The sequence below is a fragment of the Canis lupus genome, chromosome 26 (assembly GCF_003254725.2).
Source record: "Canis lupus dingo isolate Sandy chromosome 26, ASM325472v2, whole genome shotgun sequence".
Taxonomy (NCBI): domain Eukaryota; kingdom Metazoa; phylum Chordata; class Mammalia; order Carnivora; family Canidae; genus Canis; species Canis lupus.
Window position 1 is genome coordinate 37,363,985 of NC_064268.1, and position 26,627 is coordinate 37,390,611.

A 26,627-nucleotide genomic window follows, 5' to 3' on the forward strand; every position below is an offset into this window, starting at 1 on the left:
CTTTAAATGAAATGCATGTAGGTCTATAAAATACCTACGCCAGTGTCCTAATTTTTTCACCTCACTCTGGACGGATGAAACTTTGTCGTGAAATAAATTGTGTGGACCATCGCTGTTGAAAGGTTTTGTGTGATCTTACAATTAAAGAAACAGGACATTTGCTTTTTTTTTTTTTTTTTTAACAAATGTGTTGCGAGTTGGACTAATTTGTTCACACAGGTCTCCTAATTTTTGAACCGTTGGGGTTCTGCTCTGAGGCGAAGAAATTGGGAACACTCCTGATTGGCCATTCCAATCTAGGATGGCTTTGTTCAGCCCAATTACAAGGACATCCAAGTGGATATTTTTACCTGTATATCGACTCGTGGTTTATCCCATCCTTGGTTATTCAGTGTAAAATGTCAATTTCCATCTTTGATGAATAATAACTAGACCCAGAGGCATGAACCCCTGCGACTAATGTCTGTGCCAACTAACTGTAGGCCTCTGGATGCAGTTGGAGAAGAATTTCAGTGAAGACTCTCGACGTCCCAGCTCTAGCTGGGACTTCAAATCATGTTTCCAGAACACAAAGAACACTTGATAAGGCTGGAGAGAAATATTTTTTGAAAATATGTTGCCAGGCAGCTTGGGAGTGATTTAACAGAACCATCCTACGGGGTATGAATTTAACCTTTGATCTCTGAAATGAAGGTCAGCAAATTTGTTTTTACTTTGCATCTCTCTTCGTCAGCTCCACGGAGCAAATCAGTGTCTGAAGAAGAGGCTGTGTCCGCGGTAAGCGATACGTTCACCCCACAAGTTTTAGCCATTTAACCCTCTCTTCCCTGAATCAAATTCTACTGCTTCTCTCAACTTTTTTTTTTTTTTTTTTGGTGAGAAAGAAATCTAAAATCTTAAGATATAATGTATTAGAAGGGGGGGGTATGTCATTCCATTGTCTGCTAAAGAAATAAAATGTCCAACAAGCATTTTAGTTACTTTTTTTCTCTTTGGAGACAAACACATGAAAGGATATTGGTTTTTAATCTATCGGCTGGCCTGATGTCTTCCTGCTAATCTGTACTTCAAGCAGGGTCTGCAAAGTATAGCCTAGGGGCTAAATCCCACCCACTTTCTTTGTAAATAAAGTTTTATTGGGACACAGCCGTGCTTATTCACGTAAGTGCTTTCTCTGGCTGTTTTCACGCAGCCATGACCGAGCTGAGTTGCTGCCACAGAGATTGTTATGTCCCACAAAAATATTTACTTTCTGGGACTTTACACATGATGTGTGCCAACCCCTGCTTTAAATCAAAGAAAGAGGCTTGGAGTGGTGACATCGTGAAAATACATCCTTAGCCCAGATACAACAACGGCTCGGAGGGTAAATGAGGATGGACACTGGTTTCCACCCAAATATTCACTCTGCAGAAACAGAGTCAGAATAACATCAGGCTGATGAAAAGAACAATAGCTGGGCATGCATTGCCACGAGGTATGGACGTAGCAGCTAAATTCACTCCTCTGATTCTCCAGCGGCCTATCTAATAAAAATATGCTACGGTGGGGATGAACCCAGAATCTTCGGCTCGTGTCAGCCATTTGGGAATAGAGTTCCTTGTCTGCAGCAGATGTGTGGCTCAAAGTTCATCACAAGTGCGCTCACGGGGAGCACAGCATGTGTTGTTCTGTGGGGGACCAGGCTGGCCTGCCAGGGGAGCAACGAATTTGGGTAAAGGACACTGGGAAGCAGTAGAGGTGGGGGCCAGAGTAGAACTTGGAACAAAGCAGTTTTAACGCTTTCTGGGCCTGACTTGAGTGACTTTTTAAATCATGATGATTCTGTGTGGGAAATGCCTAGAGGATTTAAAGCACGAGAATGAAGTGCATTCAGTGACTGTCCTTGCCGCTCATCCTTCAGGGGTCAAGGCTTCCTGGCTCCCACCTCTGTTCTCCTGTCCCGGAAGTGGAGTGCAGAGGCTCCCTCAGCTTCCCCCTCCAACCCGACTGGCCCGGTACTCACCTTGGGCCTGGATTTGTACTTCTCCCCCAGAGAAGAAGGGCCCGGCCCCGCTGCTGGGCCTGTGCGTGGCCACGTTTCCTGCTTTCTGTAGGATGCTGCTTTGTCTTCTTTGGGTTCTTCCTCCCTATAGACTTTTTCCATCTTCCTAACCTGCTTGGGTCTCACATGCCCTAAAAATATGAAAAATCAGGGGTCCTGGATGGCTCAGTAGATGAAGCGTCTGCCTTCAGCTCAGGTCATGATCCTGGGGTCCCGGGATCGAGCCCCACATCGGGCTCCCAGCTCAGCTTGTCCCCCTTCCTGTGCCTTCTCCCCCCACTTGTGCTCTTTCTCTCTTTCTCAAATAAGTAAATAAACCCTTTTTTAAAAAAATGAAAAATCAAAACCCAGAATAAAAGCATTCCTTCCTCGACTTTGCTGTTCTCTTTCCTGCAGTCTCTCTGTTAACAAGGAGAGGACTAGGTTATGATGACCAACGGCCCCTCCATCTGGGTGGCATGACAGGAATGTATAGCTTCTTCCTGCCTGTAGAAGAGCAACGGACTCTCCTCAAGGGGAGTTACCCTCCATTTAGTGACTCACAATCAAGGGTCTTCAGTCTCGGGTTTTATCATCTATGCAACGAGGACCCCTCTATGACCGCTGTAGTGGGGAGAGAGATGTGGGAAGGTCAGGCATGTGCTTCCCACTGCCCTAGTTCAGAAGTGACCCACTGTGCATTTCACCAAAGAGCTGTCACACGTCTCCTCCCAAGTGCCAGGACCCTGAGAAGCACCATCTTGCACGTGCCGGGAGGGGGAGCAGAACCAGGTACTGGTGAGTTCAGTGATGCTTTCCACGGGACCAATGTCCTGTAAGGAGGTGCCTCCATGGTGTCATAAGTTCCTCACTGTTCACTCACTGCGGCATCCCTCTCCTGCTCCCAAGCCCGTATCTTCTGAAATCTGGCCCGTGTCACCATCACTCCACTCAATTCCTTTAAAAAACAATCTTTTCTCATACTGGCCTCCTAGTTGTATATCTGAACATACTTTTTTGGACTATTTCTTCTTTGGTGTCTATAGAATTTGACCCAAACTTCAATCCTCTTCTTCCTTCAATCCTCTTTTTGCCTTGTGTGATAGCATTTACAGCATTTTCCAGTTCCCCCATGTCCTTTTCTATCCTCTTTGTTTGCAGATTCCTTCACTAATTTCCCTTGCTCTCCTGCCTGTTCAGTGTAGGAAGTCCAGGAGGCTCCTCTCTGCTCTCTGTCTTTGTGCTCCTTGGGCTTCAGCTTTCTGCTCTAAGTATCTCCCCAGTCCATCCACATATCCATCCATCCATCTACACATCCAGCCACCATCCATCCATCCATCCATCCATCCATCCATCCATCCATCCACTTATCCATCCGTCTATCCGTCCATCTGTCCATCCATCCATCCATCCATCCATCCATCCATCCATCCATCTATCCACTCATCCATCCATCCATCCATCCATCCATCCACATATCCATCCATCCATCTACACATCCATCCACCATCTATCCACCATCCATCCATCCATCCATCCATCCACTTATCCATCCGTCTATCCATCCATCCATCCATCCATCCATCCATCCATCCATCCATCCACATATCCATCCATCCATCTACACATCCATCCATCCATCTATCCATCCATCCATCCATCCACTTATCCATCCATCCATCTACACATCCAGTCACCATCCATCCATCCATCCATCCATCCATCCATCCATCCATCCACTTATCCATCCGTCTATCCATCCATCTGTCCATCCATCCATCTATCCAGACATCCATCCATCCATCCATCCATCCATCCATCCATCCATTCATCCATCCGTCCACCCATCCATCCATCCACCCACCCCTCCCTCCCTCCATTCATCTATCCCTTTCTCCAGATCTTGAACTATGCTTCAAATTTACACCTGCCTTTAAAAAAAAAAAAAAAAAAAAAAAAGCAGCCCGGGTGGCTCAGTGGTTTGGCGCTGCCTTCAGCCCAGGGCGTGATCTTGGAGACCTGGGATCGAATCCCACATCAGGCTCCCTGCATGGAGCCTGCTTCTCCCTCTGCCTCTCTCTCTCTCTCTCTCTCTGTCTCTAATACATAATTAAATCTTAAAAAAAAACAAATTTTCACCTGCATTACACTTGTACTTCTAAATTAATGTAAATTCATAGTTTCTCTGAAAAACCAACCTTTCTCCTGACCTTAAAATTTCTGTTAATGGAACCATAGGAGTTAGAAAGCTCTGTTATGCTACGGCTACAAGTGACAGAGCAGCTCTAATCAATTGGCCTAAAATATAAGTAAATTTTATTATTTTAGGTAATGAGAAGCCTAGGTGCTTCTCTGGGCTCTGGCCACCCTGTGGCTCAGCTCTGACTTGCGTGGGTTCCTGTCGTGGTCGGCAGCCACCCACAACAGCTCCAGTGATCATATCCAGATACATCAGCCTCCAGAAAGAGAAGCCAACTCTCCTTTGCGTTTCTCTTTAAGAGTAATGATGAAATGTTTTCCTGAAGTCTCCCTAGAAGTCTTCCTTTTGGATTTCGAAGGAAAAAATCAACAATAGCTTTATTGAGATATGATTTGCCTACCAAATAATTAACCTAGTGAAAGTGTACAATTCAACGGGTTTTGCTACAATCACAGAATTGGCAGCCGTCACCACAATTAATTTTAGAAGACTTACTGTCCTTGAAGATATCCTGTATCCGTTAACAGTCACTCCCTGTGATCCTCCGTCCCCAGCCCCTGACAATCACTAACCTACTTTCTGTCTTTATATGGATTTGCCAATTCTGAACATTCTGTTTAAATGGAGTCACAGGTGGTCTTTTGTGTGTGAGTTCTCTCACTTGGTACAACGTTTTGATGCCTCTCCTTTTTGTACCGTGAATCCGTATTTCATTCTCTTTTTATTGTCACTTAATATCCTGTTGTATGGACATACCACATCTTGTTTATCCATTCCCTACTTGATGATATTTGGGTTGTTTCCACTCATTGGCTTCTTTGTGCCAAGAATTTTGCCATATGCTCGTGCTCAGTCTGATTCCTGGCAAGAAGATGGAGCCACTTGGGTGTCTTGGACAAAGGAACACCCACCCGCACCCCTGGGGGCTGAAGATAGGCGAGTCTTCTCTGAAGCAGTGGCCACTTAGAGGCAGGAGAATATTTGAACAAAATGTCGGAAGGGAGGAGTGATGGGGAATGTGGAATAGAAGAAAAACAGGGTCTGCTGTGGGCAACAACCAACAGTTTTTTAATCCTGAAACTTTGGCTCTTTCATCTTCCTGACCAGTGGTATCCAGTTGGTACCCAGGCTTGCATTTTTTTGAGCTTTATTTATTTATCTCTTTATTTCTTTATTTGAGAGAGAGAGAGAGAGAGAGAGAGAGAGAGTAGGGGGAGGGGTGGAGAGAGAGGGAAAATTCTCAAGAGACTCTGAGCTGAGCGCAGAGCCTGACCCTGACATGGGGCTCGATCTCACAACCCTGAGAGCATGACCTGAGCTGAAATCAAGAGCTGGCCGCTTAGCTGGCTGAGCACCCGAGAGCCCCCCGGCCTGTGTATCTGAGACTGCGGGGCCTCCTCCTCCCTCCCTCTCCTGTCCCTCCCACCACTCTGGCCCCTCCTCAACCCCATGGTCATGTTACTGCCCATCTGCTATTTTCCTAAGAGCCTCCAGTTGACCGCAGCCTTCCCGCGGTGTCCGCCTCACACACGTGGGTGAGAGCAACTTTTCACGGCAGCCGCGCACTGGAAACATCACAGCCCTGTTCAAAAGTCTTCCACGCGACGCTGCCTGGAGAACCAGGTCCACAGTCATCACTCACACACTGAGAGTCGGCCTCATCCTAACGTCAAACATTTTTTCTTCTAAGTTACACGTTCCCGTCTCTCTTACTGAAAATCCTGCCCGTTCTTTGAGGCGTCCCGCAGGATAACAGCTAACCTCAGTCAAGCCGTTGTTACCGGCCTGCCCTGCTCTAACACTCGGTGAGACGATTTCATTGATTCCTCATAAGAAATCCCTGACATCCCCCCCTCCCCTCCCTCCCTCCCTCTCTCTCTCTCATTTCTTAAAGCAGACTTCAGTCTCCCAACACGTGTTTGCGGTGACTAATGCGGGTCCACATGGTGACCTGCGCTCTGACTTGGCAGGTGCTCGGCGGGCCAGGTGCCCCGGGACTGGAGTCCCAGCCGCAGGGCTGGCGCTGGAGTCATCTGTCCCCCAGGTCACACCTCCCGGTGTAGGGCCTTGACGACCTGCTGGCGTCCCTGTTCCTGCACTTCCCAGGTCCGGGCTTGAGGAGACTCGATTCCAGGTGCCTCCTGCGTGGTGTCACACACCCAAGACGGCGACGCGGGTAGCAATGACTGACGCCAACAGGCTACCCGCGCCGGTCAGGTGCCACGATGAGCGCCAAGTGCCACTCCCGCTTCCGCCCCCGGGGGTCCCCTGGCTTCATCAGGGAGCAGAGAGGGGAGCACCTTGCCCGTGGCATGGCGGGGAACGGCCGAGGCGGATGGCGGCCGGGGCGCCCGCGTCTGCAGGTGAGGAGCCCCCGGCGCCCGGCACAGCCAAGGAACAGGGCACGGGCCACCTGCGGAAGGCGAGCCCCCTTAGGGAGCAGGCCTTTCCCTCCCCAGCTGGCGAGGGGGGCACCTGCCACCGGCCGGGGCAAGGCAGTGGTCGCTCAGCGCGCTCCCCCCCCAGCTGATTGCCGGCGACCAGAGCCCACTCCCCGTGGGGCCTGGGCCCAACAACGGCCTCGCCATCCAGCCAGGGCTTTAAAGAAGCTTTACTCGCCGAGCCTCTCCACGCTCCTGGCTCTGCCCGGGCTCCGGGTTCCTCACAAAATACAGGATAATCGGTGCAACTTGAGTCAGACCCATGGCCAGCTGGTCAGCGTCCGTATGGCCCACGGGGGTGGGCACACGCTCCCACGAAACCGGCGGGCGCTGTTTGCCCGGAGTTCACATTGAACCGGGCTTTTACTGGCCACACAGGGCAACCCTGCAGGGCGTCAGGAGAAGGCCGAGCCCTCCTGCCTTGTGTCCCCCCAGATCCCAGCAGGCCGGTGGTCCGTCTCCGGAGGCAGCAGAGCCTCAGGGCAGGTTCTAGAAGCTGTGAGCTCACGCGTACTCTGTTTGCCTGTAGGGACACTCTTAAAAAATGATGCGGGCTCTATAAGTCATATTACAGCAACGATAATAGTCCTTTTGAGAACTGGAGCTGTCCTGAGGGTGTGCGGGGGTCAGTCTCCCGCCGGAGTCCCTGGAGGCTGCGTGGGGCCCTTGCTGTGTAATCGAGAGCAGCCAGGTGGCGGCCCCCAGAGGGCCAGGTGCAGGGGGAGGAGGGGACGGGAGGCCAGGAGCTGTGGCCCATCGTGGGGCTCCCGCTGCCCCCTCATCAGCAGGCTCTTGGCATCGAGACTCTCCCACTTGGACCGTCGTGCTTTCCTGGCACCTGGCACAGCGAGGAGCCTTCCGGGGAGCGGGCCCTGCAGGGGGGAGGCAGGCAGCTGCGTGCCCCCAGCTCTCCAGGTGTGCAGTGTAGGTCTGTGGGTGTGCGCACGGGAGGCAGAAGGGCCCGTGCTCAGGGCCTGGTGGCTGGGGGGGGTCCCCATTCGCTGCAGCCCAACATGTTTTTATTGAGCTGCTAAGCCCGACGCCCTGCACTCGGCCCCTAAGAAACAAAGATAAGGCCGATCTCTGCTTTCAAAGGACTTAAAATCAAATAGGGGGCGAGGCAAACAGACAGCGACCGTGTGTGATGCAATGCGGATGAGGATTCTGAGGACCCAGAAGGGGAAAAGGCAAAGTTGTTAAGATGCTCAAGAGAGCGAAAACGTTGACTTGGAGGAGAGTCCGGAGAAAGGTGACGCAGGTGGTGAGCTTTGGTGATGCAGGAGGTTCTCTTGGGGGTGGCTTGGAGGGACGACGTCACTGACAATTAGCATCTGGTCGTGTTCGCATTGGAGTCCGTGCACCCCCAACACGGGCCCCACACGGATGGCCGCAGCCGCGAGCGTGCCCGCACCAGTGGCAGCACGCAGGGCTGCTGAGCACGAGCAATTTTATTACGACGCCCCCTCGCCTTGCCGAAGCCCTGGCCGGCACGGCATCAACGGTGTCACCGGCTGTCGGTGACCGGCCTGCACAGCCAGGACACGTCACCAAGCCCACGTGTCAGACTGCGCGTTAGCTGATTTACCCGGTAATTTCTTACTCCGGATGAGTAATATTCCTGGGCAATATCATCATCTCAGTTGCAAGATTCAGAATTAGGTCAAGTCAGTTCGCTCAAGCCCACCCCATCTGCCCGCCACCTGCACCCAGGCCTTCCTCCGTGGTGTCATGACGCCGTTCATCTGCTCTTTTCTTCCCTCTGAGGTTTTGTTTTCTAAGGTCTATTTATTTTATTTATTTGGGAGAGAGAGATAGAGACAGAGAGAGCGTGAGCATGAGCGAGGGAGAGGGAGAAGCAGATGCCCTGCTGAGCCGGGAGCCCGACGTGGGACTGGATTCCAGGACCCTGAGATCATGACCTGAGCCGAAGGCAGACACTTCAGCGGTTAAGCCTCCCAGGGTTGATCCCTGAGCCCGCACACGCTTCAGGGAGGCTCCTGGCCCGGTTCCGAGAAGTGCAAGTGTCTATGCGGGCCTGTTTCTTGGGCATCTTTCAAGGAACATCCCCGTGTGAAGCACCGATGAGTAGAGTGCTACTCTGAAGTTCCAAAGTTTGAGTACAACCCCAGAGTGAGCTCTTCCCAGGCCTGGTAGCAAGACGCGGTTGGTAAAGTCCTCCTCATTCATAACTATGGTTCATGGGGGGTGGGGGGGGAGATTTTTCAAATTAGATTCCTAAGGTTGGAATTTCTTTTTTGACTCTCCTGCATCGACATAGCTGCTATGTATGTGGACTTGGCGGTAGTTACAAGTGGTGAGGTCACGTAGGCGGGTACTTTAACAGACTTTTTTCTTTTTTTTTTAATATATATTTTATTTATTTATTCGAGAGAGAGGGAGAGAGAGAGAGAGGCAGAGACACAGGCAGAGGGAGAAGCAGGCTCCATGCACCGGGAGCCCGATGTGGGACTCGATCCCGGGTCTCCAGGATCACGCCCTGGGCCAAAGGCAGGCTCCAAACCGCTGCGCCACCCAGGGATCCCCTAACAGACTTTTTTCTTCTGTTCTTTCTTTACCTTTCATTGTCTCTCCCTCGGTCCCTCCCTCCCTCCCTCCCCTCCTCCTTATGAAAAGTACCAAGACTAGATCTTGGGATGCTTGGGTCGCTCAGCGGTTGAGCACCTGCCTTCAGCGCAGGCCGTGACCCTGGGGTCCTGGGATCCAGTCCCACCTCTGGCTCCCCTGATAGGGAGCCTGCTTCTCCCTCTGCCTGTGTCTCTGCCTCTCTCTCTGTGTGTCTCATGAATAAATAAATAAAATTTAGAAAAAAAGACTAGATCTTATTCTCTGAAAAGTCTAATTAGTTCATCAACAAAGGGCCTGTTATGACTAAGGCTCCCTCCATCTACTAGGGAAGTAGCGGTCATAGTCCTATTAGAAAGGAACCAATTAAAAAAAAAAAAAAAGAAAAAAGAAGAACCAATATCTCTGTCAACCAACAGAAAATGTCACTGCAGTGTTGCCACCTTAGCGGTGACGGTATTTATGCACTCGCTATCTTATCTTGCTGCATAAAAAACACATTATTCCTTCTTAAATATTGATTGTCCAAGGTTAACTTGAGACCAGAGAAAAGATCTTCTAAGACAACATTTCTTCTAAGTGCAGACTATAAAAAAAAGTAGCAGAGATCGACGCGCTCTGTGCGCTGCAGCTTTGACTGCCATACGGTGCGAGCAGTACTGCATGTCTGATACGTGTTCGTGAGCGGATCAATCAGTCCCCAAAGAGTTCTGGAGTCTGTGCATTTCCCAAGAATCCATGTGGGGTCCCGAGGGAGTTACCCCCCCGCCCAGATTTAGGTAAACAAATAATAAGGTTTTTTTTTTTTTCCCTTCAGGGACCATGACTGCGGGGATCACAAGAAGTTAACCGGCCATTCAAAGCCATGTGATGGTTGTCTCTCTCGGTCGTGACAAAGAGGAGACCGTGCCGGGAGGGCTCCGTGGAGGAAGCTGGTTCTCCAGCACAGGTAGGGCTTAGGCGACTCATTTTCTAAGACTCGTCTAATGACAAACGAGGGACAAACGTCTTCCTAGCAGTTTCAGCTGCCATGTGGTGCAAAACAGACTGTATCTCTCGTATTTATCAGCTAACAAATTCATCCTTCAACAAGCATTCCTTGGGTATCTGCTTTGTGCAAGAACCAGCGCTGGATCTTTTAAATTTGTCTTTTTTTTTTTTTTTTTTAAATTTTGGAACTTAATGACTTTCAAAACATATGTGTTGAATATTTGAGGACAGACTTTCAACCTCTGCAATGTTCTGGAAGTTGAGCCTAGCTCCCTAGAGCCAGCCTCCCCCTCTCTTCCCAGAGCCTCAGAGGCTATGCATTTCTGTTTTTTTTTTTTTTTAATTTATTTTTTATTGGTGTTCAACTTGCCAACATATAGCATAACACCCAGTGCTCATCCCATCAAGTGCCCCCCTCAGTGCCCGTCACCCCCACCCCCCACCCACCTCCCCTTCCCCCACCCCTAGTTCGTTTCCCAGAGTTAGGAGTTTCTCATCTTCTGTCTCCCTTTCTGATATTTCCCACTCATTTTTTCTCCTTTCCCCTTTATTCCCTTTCACTGTTTTTTATATTTATATAAATATAAGTATATATTTATATATATTTTTATATTCATTATTTTTTATCTTCCCCCAATGAATGAATTCCCCATATAATGTTTGTCCTTCTCCGAGGCTATGCATTTGGCATCCACCTTCGCCTTCATATAGATCATTTGAAAGCCCAAAGGGGAGCATGATGGCATCCCGCTGAGCCTTTCTGCACTCATGGGAACTTTGCATCTGAGCTACAGGGAAGTTGAGGCCAGGAGGCTGATGAATCTTGAGGGGCTACTTCCTTGAACTTTAAAGAAGCGAAGTTCCCCGAGTCAGGCAGTGGAGGAGGAACCCATGCGCCGTGACCCGGTAACTCCCGGGTGGAAATACGGCCTTGCTCCTCGCTCCTTTCCAGGTCTGCCGGGCCCAGGCTCGAATGAAGGAGTTGGCCCATCAGGAAGGACAGAGGGTGCGACGTGCCGAGGGCCGCCCCGGTGAGGCCGGGAGTGCTCCACACGAAGTGCACACGCCGGCCAACGAAGACGTTGGGAAATATTTTTCTGCTTAAAGCTCTGAGATTGCAAGGGTTTTCTTAGCCCTGTGGAATTCCTCTAACCGCCTGGGGATTTCTAGGTTTCTAAGAAGCTTGAGGTGGCTGTTAACCTAATACACAGTTGAAGGGAGCCAAGACGGCCTTTCCATGCCAGCTGTGTGGTAGGCTGTCTTCTTAAAAGGCTCTTTAAAATCAGGCATGTAAGGGAATCCTTCTTTCTTGAACTAGGGCCTCTGAAACCGGGTCAATGGTTCTCATCCCCCTCTTCCAGCTTGCTCTGCTGAAGCACAGTGTAAGCAAATAAATATCAATGAATTGCTTAATGATTTTCATAAGGCCCCATATTTTCAAGGCAAGGGGCTCTCCTGAAATGTTTGATCTACTCCATATGAATCTGGTTTCCAAATGGCCAGCACATGTCGAGGCCTGCTGTCCTCCGGGTTACAGGAAGACGCCTTTGATGGGTTAACCGCAGAGCAAGTGAGCTCTTTTCAAGTCCTTTTCAAAAGTTCCTTTGTCCTGCTGTGGATCTTGCCACTTGCATCAGATCAGCAGGAGACTGCTCCCGGCAGAGGGTTCTAGTACATTCTCCCTCTGATCTGGGTTGGGTCCCTGGGTAATGCCATCTGTAATCTGGAGTCCCGAAGCGGGGAGACTTCAGCGCCAGGCAGTCAGCAAACAATTACCAAGCTCTTAGGTGGGCCACTCGCTTTTCCAGCACCGTCCGCCCAACTCAGGCCTGAATGAATTTCCTTAAAGCCAAGTGAAGTCATCGTCATTCTCAATCGTCTTGGGGGAAGACCGGTCTTGCTATTAACGAGACCTCTTGGCAGCCGCCCGATGCTGCCTTCAATGGGATATTATTTCGTTCAAAGCTGACTTCCATGTTCCATGGTCTTGTCCGTCCTTTCCCCAGGCTGGGCAGAAATGTCCGGATCATACCTTTCTCCACACTTTGCACACACCTGGTGAAAGGGTGACTTGGCTTGCTTTATTTCTACAGATTTTTACATATATTCAGGTCATAGTAGTAGTGAGTGGACGTGCATGGATATTACGTAGTTGGGAGGCCACAGGCAACGAAGCGGGGAGTAAAAGGCAGTTCCGGTCGCTGCCCACATGTGGATACAGTGCCTCGGGGACAAAGGGATCGTTGAGGACCAAGATACTATGTTTTGTTATTTTCTATAAAAACGAAACCCGTGGTGAGCAGAGCTGAACTTTTTTTGAAAACATATTTAATTTTATTTGAGAGAGAGAGAGAGAGACAGAGAGAGCAAGCAGGGGTAGGGGCAGAGGGAGAGGGAGAGAATCTCAAGCAGACACCCCCATCGAGCTTGAGGTCCGACACGGGGCTCCATCCCAGGACCCTGAGGTCATGACCCGAGCCCAAATCAAAAGTTGGACACTTAGCTGACGGAGCCACTCAAGTGCCCCCAAAGCTGAACTTTTGATCCAAAAGTGTCATCACTGTTTATAAAAACATAACAAAATGTACGATAGACTAAGAGCAAAGAATATAGAAACATCTTTTCTTCTTTGTTGTCTTGAGTGCTCTTTACCTCTAACTTTACCATCACGAGGTACCCCTTAACCCTAGATTTACTGTAGACTTCCAAGATAAACTTTATTTTTTTCTTGCCAGCTGCGATTCCGAGTATTCCGAAGCCACAACTGCTGACTTCCCCATACCCTCTGTAACGTGCTGGGAGCGTTGGCTCAGTCCAGTCAACATTTATCAAGTGGTGACTTTGCCAGGCCCTGTAGTATCTTGGGCAGATAATGTTAAAAGCGGATCATGTTTCTTTTGCATGTTCTCACTCTCTCTCTGCTGATATTAATTGAAGTCCAGTGAGGGCCCGAGCTCTTTTTCAGGGTGCTGGCTCTTGCTTCTCTTAAACGGTTACCTCCCCCTCATGCAAGAGAGCCCTGCTGATGTCACACAAGCCTCACGTTGCATTTTCTCTTCTGATGAATTGAATTAGCGTCCACACAACCGTCTAGTCCGGAATGCTGGAGGTCTGCTCTCTACAACTCTCTTCCACAGTCGCTCACCAGCGTGTTGGTCTTCTGTGTTGGGTAGCAAAGAAGTCCACCCTTGGGGCTCTGCACGGACTCTTCTCCAGCCTTCCGCACCTGTGCGTCTTACTCGGATTTGCTCCTTCTTTTTTTTTTAAATAATAAATTTATTTTTTATTGGTGTCCAATTTGCCAACATACAGAATAACACCCAGTGCTCATCCCGTCAAGTGCCCCCCTCAGTGCCCGTCACCCATTCACCCCCACCCCCCGCCCTCCTCCCCTTCCACCACCCCTAGTTCGTTTCCCAGAGTTAGGATTCTCTCATGGTCTGTCTCCCTTTTTGATATTTCCCACTCATTTTCTCTCCTTTCCCCTTTATTCCGTTTCACTATTTTTTATATTCCCCATATGAATGAGAACATACACTGTTTGTCCTTCTCCGACTGGCTTACTTCACTCAGCATAATTCCCTCCAGTTCCATCCACGTCGAAGCAAATGGTGGGTATTTGTCGTCTCTAATGGCTGAGGAATATTCCATTGTATACATAGACCACATCTTCTTTATCCATCATCTTTCGATGGACACCGAGCTCCTTCCACACTTTGGCTATTGTGGACGTTGTTGCTAGAAACATCGGGGTGCTTCTAAATGACCTGCTCTTTTGCTCTCTTAGCCTGCGTCCTCTTTCCTTTCCTCATCCATTCTTGTCCTTTCTCATGCCAAGCTTAGATAATTTTCATCTGAATTAAAGCACAGTGACTAATAAGTCATGGAGTTACGATTCAAACCCATTGGCAAAGACTTTTTTTTTTTAAATTACGATTAGGTGTCGCATTTTGCTGAATGTGTTCCATTATTTATTGTAATACGCCAATGAGGTAAGTTATATGATGGATTTTTTTTTTTTGATGTTAAGCCATCCTTGCGTGCCATATAAAATACATTTCATAGGCTATTTCATGCACACATCCCCTTTGGATTTCTTGCTTATATTTATGCAGTACTTTCGGATTTCTGTTTATATGTGAGATTGAGTCATATTCTGTCCTTGTCTGGCTTGGACATCAGGATTATAACAGCTTTATAAAATATGCTGGGGGCGGGGCCTGGGTGGCGCAGTCCATTGGGCGCCCGACTCTTGGTGTCAGCTCAGGTCATGCTCCCGGGGTGGTGGGATCAAGCCCTCTGTGCGGTTCTGTGCTCAGCACAGAGTTAGCTTGAGAATCTCCCTCTCCCTCTGCCCCTCCTGCTGGTGTTTTCTCTCTGTCCTCCTCTAAAATAAACTAAAAATCTTAAAAAAAAATGTGTTGGAGACTTTTCCCTCCTTTCCTTATCCCCTAGAATGGTTGTTTGTTAGGGGTTGTTATTTCTTTCTTGAATTTCAGGGGAAAAAAAAAAACTGCAAAAATCTTCTGGGGCTAGTACTGCCTGTGGTATATTTTTGACTATGGAGTTAATTTCTCCCCCTCTTTCTGGTTATGGGTTTATTCAGTGTCAATTTCTTCTTGAGTTAATTTCCATAATTTATGCTTTCTAAAAATTGTACCGTGTATCTAAAGTTTCAAATATATTGGCCCAAAGTTGTCCGTGTGATTATCTCATGATTCTTAAATATTTACTCTTTCTGTTTCAATGTCTCTTTTCATATCTAGTGCTGTTTATTTCTGCCTCTTAAAAAAAAATCAATCATGCCAGGAGTTTGTCTCTTTAATTACTTTTTGGAAACAACCAGCTTTTCATTGGGTTGATCAGATGACCAAACGTTGGTACCACCACGAGAGTAGTTTTTAGTGACCTCAAATCCATGTTTGAAGACCCATCGGCAGTTGGTCGCCCCGCATCCAGGCTGTGACCCGTGGCCACTTCACCAGCTCATGTCTCCACACGGAGCCTCCAGCAGCGTCGGATTCCTTTGGGACCCCAAACGTCAGCTCCTTTCATGCTCTGTGCTTTTGCTCTTTTTTCCTCCCCCCTGCCCCATTCCCCCAAATTATTCATTTGGTCCAAGTCTTCAAATTCCACCGGGAGCTTTCCTCTGTTGCACAGCGTTGGGCCTTGTATGCATTCCTACCGCTTTGCCTCTGCTTCTGGACCCTGAAATCCTTGAGGGTAGGTGCAGTCTCTTTTTCATCTTCATTACTGCCACTTTTAGCTTATTTCTCTTGCCCCGCATCACTCCGTTTTCAAACAAGAGACATAAAAAGTACAGACAGGATTACACTATGTCCTTTTTCACCACTTTACGAGAGGTCAGGGACCAAGCAGTCCAACTAAGATGCAAACCAAGTTAACTTCCCTCTTCCTGCTTCGTCAACATGCACGTAGCATCGGTTCACCTATTTGCTCATGTCTTTAACCTTCCCCATTTTTTAAGGCAATTTTTTCCTCTTACAAGTTCCAAGCTGTTTCACTTTCAATGCACTTCAAATACCAGACGAGATCTGAATTGGGCTACCTAATGACTTCTCAGTGAGAGTTTATTTCTAAAATTATGCACTTTTTGATGACAAAGAGTGATGATACTTGGGAGCAACCCCACTACCTTCATATTGAGGTGAAAGAGTGGAAGAAGGCCATTCAAAGAGACCTTCCTAGCTCATAGCTTTTCTCACTTGGGAACTTAAACTTTATAACCACAAACCCAGGCTTGTCTGCACCGGATAGGATGGTGCTTGGAGGAGGCGGCTGAGAGGCTCGAGGCACGGGAGCTAGGAAGCCTGGCCCCGCACCCTCACTCTGGGGGGGGGGGGCTCCCACCAGTGGACAATGGGGAGGAAGACACAGGGCGCCCAGGTTCCCACGAGGGCCGGGTCTCGGAGCCAGTGAGGAATGCCTCGCCCGGTGCCCGGAGCACGGCGAGACTCCGTGCATTTCACTGTAACTTGCATGAGGAGGAACCACGACTAAGCCCACTGTGCAAAGGCTAGTTTCTCCCCGACAGCATCGTGACCGTGACCGAGGGAGGCACCCAGCAGGGACCCCATTAAAGAAAATCCCACTTTCCGGGAGGCTCCTTTGGCTTTCCACACTTTTTGGCCTGGAGCAGCATCGTCTGCTGGCCCATTTCACTGTGGCCGGCTCAGTGTGAGGGCTCGAGTGGGCCCTGGGGTCCGAAGCCTCGCGCCACTGGAGCCCGTGCACACTCGCCGCCGGCTGCGCCCATCGGCCGCACGGTGAGGTCTGGGCCTGGGTCTGTAGCCCCGCCGAGGACCCTGGGAGGCTCCGCTCCTCCTTCCCGCCCCTCGGCACCGAGGGCCTCCCTCCCTACCCCGAGTGGGCCGTCGGTGTTTCAAGTCGCAAGGCAGACCTGTTCCGGGGTGGCCTCCGCCCCGGCTACCTGTGGGGCTCCCAGTAACGGAGCCGAAGCGAGGGCCAGCCCCCCACAGGGGTAGCTTCTCCTTGGGGCCTTCGGAAGCAGACTGTTGGGCACCCGTCCTGCCTCCACCGCGGCGGCTGGGAAACCGGAGGCCGTTTGGTGCCCCTGTCGCCCTCGCGTGTTCCTGCACACGACCCGCTCAGCTTACCTAAGCCAAGGTTGAGGGTAAGGCCCAGGGAGGCCGGAGGGCCGGCGGCCCCAGCTGGGCCTGGTTCCCCTCTCCCTGCACTGTGGGGGCCTCTGCTCGCTGTCCACCTCCCCACTCTGCTCGTGGGTCCTGGGGGCCTCCTTGCGTCTTTGGGCCTGGGGGTGGTGTGGGAACACAGGGAGGGAACTGGGTGCAGGCCACGGTCTGCACCTTCCAGTCGGGCCCAGGATGCAGCCTATATTCCCGGACACGCAGCAGCTCCGAGGGTGATGCCCCTGCTCCCTCCTCCTCCTTTCCCCTCCCCCTCCTCCCTCTTCCTCCTCCTCTTCCTCCTCAGCTAAGAGGACAGCCGACCTGCACACTTGGGTCTCCCTCGTCGGGCACCACCGGGTGCAAGGGGGCTGCTGGGGGGTGAGCACCTCCTGGCCTGAACCTCGGGGCTGCCCTCCAGGAGCCCAGCAGTGACCAGGGAGGCCCAGAAAAGTCCATCTCTTGGGTCTGCTCAAAATTCTTTCCTTGCAGACTTTGTTTCTGGAATGCTTGGCTGCATTTCTTTGGAGTGGGCCGAACGCAGGCTGCTGGAGGCATCAACCGGCTACTCCCACCGAGAGGATTCAAACCAGAGGGAGATGAACGCAGAGTCCCTGCTGGACCATCCCGACAGCAATCCGGGGGCCTAGTGTTTTGTTTTTGTTTCTTTTCTAGGATCTCTGAGGTCTGCACGCTTCCCCAGCCTCCGCTTTTAGAAGGAAGGCTGCTATGTGAGAGCACCGCGGCCAGGGCTTCGGCTGCGCAAACTGCTCTCTGGTTTACTGGCGCCTCGCCTGGGATGCGCCCAGCGGGAGGACGGCGGGGCAGGAGCAGTCCTGCGAGGGGATGGCGGGAGCGAGGACGGGACCGCGGCCCAGACGCCCGCGGGGTCACCGGGATGGTGCCATCCCGAGCTCAGGCACCGCGCCGGGAGGAGATCGTCTCAAGTTGAGCTGTGGTTTACCACGGTGTCCTCGTGATCAGCCCAGTGGTCAGATGTCACGGGTCACGGAAAATAAGTTCATTTTCCCACAGTGAGAGAGAGAAGAGGGCGGATGGGGGGGGAGGGAGAAAGAGGGAGGGGAGGAGAGGGAGGGGGGAATGGGGAGACTGAGGGAGGGAGGAGGGGAGAGGGGAGATGGAGGGAGGGAGAGGGAGGAAAGGGGAAAGGAAGGGAGAGGGGTGGAGGGGGAAGAGGGAGGGAGAGAGGGAGAAGGAAGGGGAGAGGGGGAGAGGGAGGGGAGGAGGGAGGGGGAGGGGGAGAGGGAAAGAGAGGGAGGGAGGGGAGGAGGGAGGGGGAGGGGGAGACAGAGGGAGGGAGGGGGAGGAGGGGAGGGGGAGGGGGGAGAGAGGGGAGAGGGGAGAGGGAAAGAGAGGGAGGGAGGGGAAGGGGGGAGACAGAGGGAGGGAGAGGGAGGAAGGGGGGAGGGAGGGGGGAGGGAGGGGGAGGAGGAGAGAACAGCCCTGCCCGAGACACAAACCCTTGTCCGTGTCGGAGTCCTGCTGGGGCAGCTTGGACATGTCCCCTGACCCTGATTCATGTGACTTTTGGGAAGAAAGCTGGAGGAGCAGCAGTTCCTGCTCTTGATTACCATAACACGCTGCTCCCCCCGCCCCCCGCCCCCGTCCCCCCATGATCACAAACAGCCTTTCACGCCCCACTGTTCGCTGGATCCGAAAGGTCTTTCAGGAGCGAGGGCCGCGGGCCTGTGCCCTCACGTCCCTGGAGGGAGGAAGGAGAGGACGACGGGCGGGTGACGGGTCCTGCTACGGCGCACGGGGCCCGACCCGGGTCACTCGGCCTTCGGGCTCCAGCGGTGGCCCTGGGATGCCCGGCGGCGGCTTGAGCTGCCGGGTCGCGGGGCCCTGGCCTCCAAGCGTCAAGTGTCATCTGCAAGGGGAGGAAGGGCCTCACCAGATTCCTCCTGCCTTGGCCTACTTCTGTGTCACCGTGTGTGCGTGATTTTCCCCTCCTTTGCAGGGACTGTTCTCGTTCATGAGCTCCCATCCTCCAACGTCGCCTTCCTAATTCACTGAGAGGGATTCCACGGTCGGGCCGCACAGGGAGGCACAGGGAGCTTTCTTCGGCGAGTGCCTGTGCCCGCGGGGCGGGGAGCATCTCAAAGGTGGAAACGCCGAGCCTCAGAGCACCGGTGGAAGAGCGGAGGTTGATTTGGACGGCGCACGCCAGGCGCCCGAATCCCACCCCACGCCTGCCGCCTTTGCTTTCTCTCGCGCTTTTGTTCATGATGCCTGCGTTCTGACCTCATCTCCGCCGTCCCACTGAGCCGCACCACCTTGGGCGCTGCGCGGCCGTCCACTCCCCTGCCCACTTGTTTTGGCTGGGATTGCAGCCCATATATGGGAGAATCGAGCCGAACATCACAGAGCTGGAGGCGCGCCTCCCGCCTCCGTGCAGCGGTGGCCGGTCAGTAGAAAAAGGTGACATCATGGCTATTCCAGGACTTCAGGTCTGCAGCACAAAGTGACTTTCCTGCTGTACATCAGAGTCAGAACCTGGACCCAAGACAAAAACAACTCTCCCTTCCCATAAATATCTGCTCTGGGGCTCAAAAATATTCTAAGTGCAATGGCTCAGAAATGGTCACTTTCCTCGGAGACCCATCTGATTTTCCAAGTCCAATCACAAACTTTTTAACGGCGTGTCATGAACCTCTCAGCTCATTATTTCTCTTCAAAGCCCTCCGGTTTGCCAGCTCGGAGCCTGCGAAGTGTTGTTTGATGATGTGCTGCACCATAAATAAATGCATAGGACATACCAAAAATCCATCCCTCACTACTTCTGGCTTTCCCGCTGGGAATAGTGCCATATAACCAGGGGTGTGTGATTTGCAGCAATTGCTCTGAGCTGAGGTTGGGTGGTTTGTTTTTTTTTTAAGAACATGTCCAGAAAAAAATAAAAATAATAAAAAAAGAACATGTCCAGTGTGTGATGTAGGGAATATAACAGATTTGTCATGTTTACATAAATCCCATTTTTCCTCTTCCTGTTCCTTCTCCTCTCCCCTCTCCCCGCCCCCTCCCATGGTTAGGACGTTGGGAGCAAAGAGTAAGAACATACACAGACCATCTAAAACACCCATCCCGGCCGTAACCGCTCCCTACAGCAGGAGATCCAGGCACCGGGTACCTTACCACGCCTCTGATATCCGTGTTCCCCGGGATGTTCTGAAGTTGTGAGCAGACGACCGTTTTACATGTGTAACCAGCCTCGAAGGTTACCTACAGAACAGAGGCTGCTGTTGTGATCCAATAAAGCTCACACGAGCTAGTCTGACACGTGCTGCGACTAACTTTTCCCCCCTGTATGGTAATTAGGCAAACACGATAAGCAGTCGACCCAAACAGGGCTCCGTTGTACTGTTTTGCTGCGAATCGTGGTGGGATGAGGATGGTTTCTGGGCAGGGGCACGAGAACGACCGAGTCCTGTTCTCAATCAGCCTCCTTTACCCCGGTGGTCACAGAGGAAAGGACATGCAGAGAGCACAGGGATAGGTAGGAACTTTTTTTTTTTTTTAATTTATTTATTCATGAGAGATACAGAGAGAGAGAGAGAGAGAGAGGCAGAGACACAGGCAGAGGGAGAAGCAGGCTCCCTGTAAAGAGCCCAACATGGGACTCGATCCCAGGTCTCCAGGATCACAACCTGGGCCGAAGGCGACGCGGAACCGCTGAGCCACCCGGACAGCCCGGTAGGAACTTTTCGTTAATGTTCATGACCGTGGACCTGAAGCCCATCGCGTGGCCCAAGACGCATCACTCGAAAACTTATAAAGTGAAACCTGTTAAAGCTTTGTACTTACTAAGAGTATCAGGGCTGCCCAGGGAAACAGAACCATATATCTTATAGGAATTAGTTACGGTGATGGGCAGCCACGGGAAGTCCCCCAGTCCGCCATCTGTAAGCTGGAGAGCCCAGAACGCCAGCGGTGTAATTTGGTTCAAGTCCAAAGCCCTGGGAATCAGGGAAGAGGGGATGATGTCAATCCGGGTCTGAGTCTGAAAGCCTGACAACGGGGGGTGGGGGTTGCCGGCGCCTGGGGGCAGGAGAAGACCTCAAGCAGAGGGGGCAAATCTGCCTTTCCTCCACCGTTTTGTTCTATGCGGCCTTCAACAGATCGGATGACGCTCATGTGTATGAGCGGGGGTGATCGTTCCTTAGTCGAGTGATCCACAAGAGTCGAAACCCTTCCTGAAACATCTAGACAGACACACCCAGAGATAACGTTTCGCCTGCTATCTGGGCGTCCCCTTAGCCCAGGCAAGTTGACCCATTAGAATTAACCATCGCGATCAGTACTTGCGGGAGGTAGACTCTGGCGCCTCAAGATGTCCGCATCCGAATCCCCGGAGCCTGAGAGGATGCTGCGTCCATGTCAGGGGGGAATTACGTTTGCTAATCCGCTACCTTTAAGAGACGAACGTTATCCTGACTCCGTTCGTACGTGGGCCCACTATCCTTCAGGGCGAGGGATACGAGAGCTTCCAGAGCAGCTAAAGGCAGGACAGTGGACTCTCACCAGAGCCTCAAGGAGGAAACACGGTCCTACTGACGCTTTAATGGGAGCCCCATGGGGCCTGTTTTGGGTTTCCGACCTCCAAAACTGTAAGATAATGAATTTTTGTTGCTTTGAGCCACGGAGTTTGTGGTCCCTTGTTACGCAGCCACAGGAAACACTTAGGGTACTTGATGTTGGCCAGTGATTGGATTTTTTCCCTTATCAAGTGATATCCCTTATGAGGATCCTGTACTATCCTTCAGGGGGGACTTCAGAGGGATCCACATCACATTTACGTATCCGGCGTCTCCAGTGGATCCATTTTCACGCGACACCTGCCTACTGCTCTCAGGATAAACGCTGCACAGAGCAGTCAAGAGCACGGAGGCTGTTGTATCACCGTCTGACTACAAGCACCAGAATCCGACCGTCTACCTGCAGCAGGAAAGGGATCTGTAGGCAAGATATTGAGTAGTTCCCAGAATTAACCAGAAGGCTGGAGGATCAGACTCAGAAAATGAGCAGAAGTCGAGAAAGATCGGGAATCAGGCAAGAGAGCCAAAGCCGGCAAGGTTGAGAGGCCGCCCCGGGACACTCGGCGCTGGAGATACCAGGCTCCAGGGCCACCCCTGCGTCTGCGGATGATTGACTAACTCCCTGCCCTTGTGTCGCTGAAGACGCAAGTCCAGCTGGATTCCCACGGCTCTCACAGACTCTACACTCTGCCTGCCACCAGGACCTATGCAAAGAAGAAGGTGTTGGGGCCCAGATAACTCCCCAGATGACAAATGTCCACTACACTCGGTTCATTCAGGGGCCCGTGACAGAGACCATAGTCTGGGTCGCTTCTAAACAACAGAAATTTATTTCTCACAGTTCCGCAGGCCACGAAGTCCAAGATCAAGGGGCTGGCCGGTGTCTGGTGAGGACCTGCTTCCTGTGTCATCACGATGGCCATCTTTCCACTGTCTTCACGTGGCAAGCGGGACAAAGGAACTTTCTAGGCTCTCTGTTATAAGGGCCCTGATTGCACTGATGGAGGTTCCACATTTATGACCTAATTGTCTCCCCAAAGCCTCACCTCCCACCACCATCCTATGAATCTGGGGAGAGGGACACAGACATTCCATCTACAGTCTTGAGTTTCCGTTTTCTTGTCCATACAATAGGGATGAGAAGTTCTACTGACTCTACTCCACCCCAAATGCAAGGTGCATCTCAACCACGGGAGCTCCTGGAAGTTCCCTGAGCACGGGCATGCGCCTTCGTGCCTCTGTTGCTCCTTCTGTCTGAAATGTCATCCTTCTTTAGGTGTCTTGTGACCTTCTACTCAGTCTTCAGTACCCAGTGTGCTAATCCCGGGCCTGTTCCCCTCATTCATTTTTTTTAAAAAAGATGTTATTTATTCATGAGAGACCCAGAGAGAGAGGCAGAGACCCAGGCAGAGGGAGAAGCAGGCTCCCTGCGGGGACCCCGAGGTCACGCCCTGAGCCCAAGGCCTACGCTCACCCGCTCATCTGTTTTTGTCTTCCTCTGCTCTGTCCTGTCTTGGAAGGACTGACCCAGCAGGCTGGCTTTTCTGGCCTTCTGGCTGCGTTAGGCCAACGGGAGGCCGTAGCAGAGGAGGTGGAGGCAGAAGACAGCGATCTACTCCGTCCCTTGGTCCTTGGGTAGTAGCTTCAGTCCTGGCTGTTTCTTCTTTCTGGAAGGCCTGCCTGGTTCTGCCTTCTGCTGGCGACCCTGAACCCCGAGGCTCACTCATACCCTCCGGCCCGGAGACAGCAGCACCGTGTTCCCTGCTGTTGCAGATCCCCGGGCTCCCCCCGCCCCCCGGTCTTGTCTGGCTTCTTAGCAACTGCGTAACTTACCGTAACTTACCGTTCTTGCCGTTGTGTCTCGGTAACTAATTCTCCCCCAGTTCGGTGGCTTCAAACCGCCACTGTGCGTCAGGAGTTTGGAAAGGCCCAGGGTGGTTGGTCGGCGGGGCCTCAGCGGGGAAGGCGAATCCCCGGGGAGACGGGACAGCGGGGGCCGGGCTGGCTCAGAGCGGGGACTGCCCACCCGAGCCCCTGCGCCTCCCAGGCACCGCGGCCCAGAGGATGGCAGCCCACCCGCGCCCCTCACTTTCCGTGTACCCGTCACTTTCCACCTTCTCTGTTGCTTGAAACACTCACCCCCCTGTCTGGATCCGGGGTGTGGGGAAGCTGGGGGTGCAGGCCACCACCCTCAGAGAAACTTGGGGTCCCGTTTCGAAGCCACCGCGCCCCAGGTTACCAACCTGCAGCGCGAAGCCGCTCCACTTCCCCGACTTAGAGTGTTTCCTGCTTTCCTGGCTGGATCCTGAGCATCCAGCTCCATTACCGTTTGCTCTATTACATTCCTGGAAGCCCCCCCCCGCCCCCAGTCTAGAACTGGTGGCCCCCACCTTCGTGCTGCCATGACTCGCCATAACAATCGGACAAACCGTTGTCATCACTTGCAAGCTTCTGCCCCTGGCGAGGGCCGTGGGGTCCCGGAGGGGCCGAGACCCATTTGAAATCCACGTCCTCCCTTCCCAGACCCGCCGGGAGCGTGGGGGGCAAGGTTGCAGATTCGGCCGAGGGGCGCACATTTTACTCGAATCCACTGACCCCCAGAACCACGCTGGAGCCAACGCCTGCAGACAAGTGGCTGGAAGTGTCCACCGCTCGGCAAAGATTGTGACCCCTGGGAGGGAGCGGAGGCTGTGAACCCAAATGCCAGCAAAGGCTTCGTGCGTGTAAGTACGTGAAGCAGGTGGGTGCAGGGGGTGAGGCGGGCTGTGGTGACGTGGGCTCGTTCTCCCTGAAGACGCCGCCTGTATACAGCTAGACAGCCCTCGCCAGGCCAGGCTGCCTGTGAGTGAGACCCTGAGAACCTCGGGTTGTGTAGGAGAAGCTGCATTCTTAATTTTTTTTTTTTTAACGGGAGAAAAGCGTACGATTTTAATTTTATTTTTTACACGCACATGGGAATCTTAAAAAACTTTTACCTGAAGTGTCGTTGACACTCGATGTTGTATCAGCTTCTGGTGTACAGCGTGGGGAGTCGACCGCCGGATACGTTACAATACGCTCGCCGTGGTAAGTGTGGTTTCCGTCACTGCGCAGTATCATTGCGTATTGTTGACTGTATTCCCCGTGCCGCGCTTGTGATCCTCGTGCCTGATTTATTTTATGGCTGGAAGTTCGAACCTCTTCATCCCCTTCACCTATTTTGCCTGTCGCCCTGACCCCCTCCTCTCTGGCAACCATTGGTTTCTTCTCTGTATTTATGACTCTGTTTCTGGTTTCGTGTTGTTACTTGTTTATCTATTTGCTTCTTAGATTCCACATATAAGTGACGTCATATGGTATTTGTCTTTCTCTGATTTATTTCACTTGGGACCTAGGAAGTACTATGCTAAGTAGAATCTTGATTACATATATTATATATATCAAGATATAATTTAATCTTATTAATTAATATATTATATTAATTTATATTATATTAATCAATTATTATATAATATACTGATATATTAATTAATTATATATAATATATTAATTAATATTAGTATTAATCAAGATAATATACATTACATATAATCAATATAATATATATTTTCTCCTGAAAATATCATATTATTTATAATATATAATATTATAATACAATACAATTATATAAATATATTACATATATAATCAAGATAATATAAATATTTTCTCCTGAAAATATCATATTATTTATAATATATAATATTATAATACAATACAATTATATAAATATATTACATATATAATCAATATAATATATATTTTCTCCTGAAAATATCATATTATTTATAATATATAATATTATAATACAATACAATTATATAAATATATTACATATATAATCAAGATAATATAAATATTTTCTCCTGAAAATATCATATTATTTATAATATATAATATTATAATACAATACAATTATATAAATATATTACATATATAATCAAGATAATATAAATATTTTCTCCTGAAAATATCATATTATTTATAATATATAATATTATAATACAATTATATAAATATATTACATATATAATCAAGATAATATAAATATTTTCTCCTGAAAATATCATATTATTTATAATATATATTATAATACAATACAATTATATAAATATATTATATTATATATATAATCAAGATAATATATATATATTTTTTCTCCTGATTATTAAGTGTGGTGGATTAATTCAAAAGTCTTAAGGCTCTTGTGTGGGCCAACGGCGCGCAAGCCAAACCAAACATAACCAAAGGTGGGGTTCGTCGAGAACGGCTCCTTTGTATCCTCCGATTTAGAGTTCCTTGGGAATAATCCTCAGGCAACTTCATTAACCCAAACTTCAATGACCCAAGATCATCGTCCTAAAAATATAATTTGTGAGGGAGGCATGTAAGTTTGCTAACTAGCTAGATGCTAACGAGTCTAACAAAACAGGCGATAATCTCAGAGGATAACATAGTAAAATACACTCGACCTCGTTCAATTTGCTTTGTTTTGCCAGCCTTGATTGCTTTAAAAGCTGCAAACCTGAAGTCCACAAGAGCTTTATCTTTTGAGGACAAACTATTTCCTCCATATTTTGCAGTTGATCAAATGCTTGCATATTCGAGGAAGAGATCAGACCGTTATCTGGAGATGAGACGCTCTTCCGGGCCCTCCTGAAGGTGACGGTGACCGATGCCTCTGACCTACGTACGGAAGAGAATATAAACGAAGCCTGGATAACCGCCGTCTAGGGTTTGGCTCTGCCGGTGTCCCACGCACGACGCCTGACATGCGGTAGGCCTCATGGGTCGTACGGGGAAGAACGAGGCAGCCGTGAGCCCTTGGACAATTCATCTAAGCCCTGCGTGTCTCTGCTCCCTTTACGGGTAACCAGAGAAATTTGAAACAGTCACTTCACTTTTATTAACTTTTATTATCCTGGTGAATACACCCGGCACATGCCCGGCATCGTAGTAGTCAGGTTCTCGCTTCGTTTCTCTGGCCGCAGCTCTGCAATCCTACAAACAGGGGTTCCAATCATAGGGGAACCCCTATGACGTCATGCATCGGCTGCTGACGTCACTACCTGGAGGCATCTCCACCCTCCACATTTGAATCAGCGCTCGGGGGCTCCTCCCGTTTCCGTCACCTCCCCCTGCAGACCT

At 50.5% G+C, this 26,627-nt stretch overlaps 1 protein-coding gene and 1 long non-coding RNA gene across 2 annotated transcripts in view; one reads left to right on the plus strand and one right to left on the minus strand.

The window, feature by feature from the left end:
• The first annotated feature begins 430 nt into the window (after positions 1-430).
• Positions 431-19,829, plus strand: LOC112656254 (uncharacterized). Its single transcript, XR_003134216.3, has 3 exons — positions 431-777; positions 10,065-10,196; positions 18,887-19,829. It is a non-coding gene; the product is annotated as an uncharacterized LOC112656254 (long non-coding RNA).
• Positions 19,830-25,636: 5,807 nt separating this feature from the next.
• RNLS (renalase, FAD dependent amine oxidase) overlaps positions 25,637-26,627 on the minus strand; it is a 273,338-nt gene continuing 272,347 nt past the window's right edge. Inside the window, exon 7 of the mRNA XM_049102111.1 lies at positions 25,637-26,165. Within this exon, the coding sequence (XP_048958068.1) occupies positions 26,103-26,165 (63 nt within the window). The 3' untranslated portion in view covers positions 25,637-26,102. The remainder of the gene's footprint in view (positions 26,166-26,627) is intronic.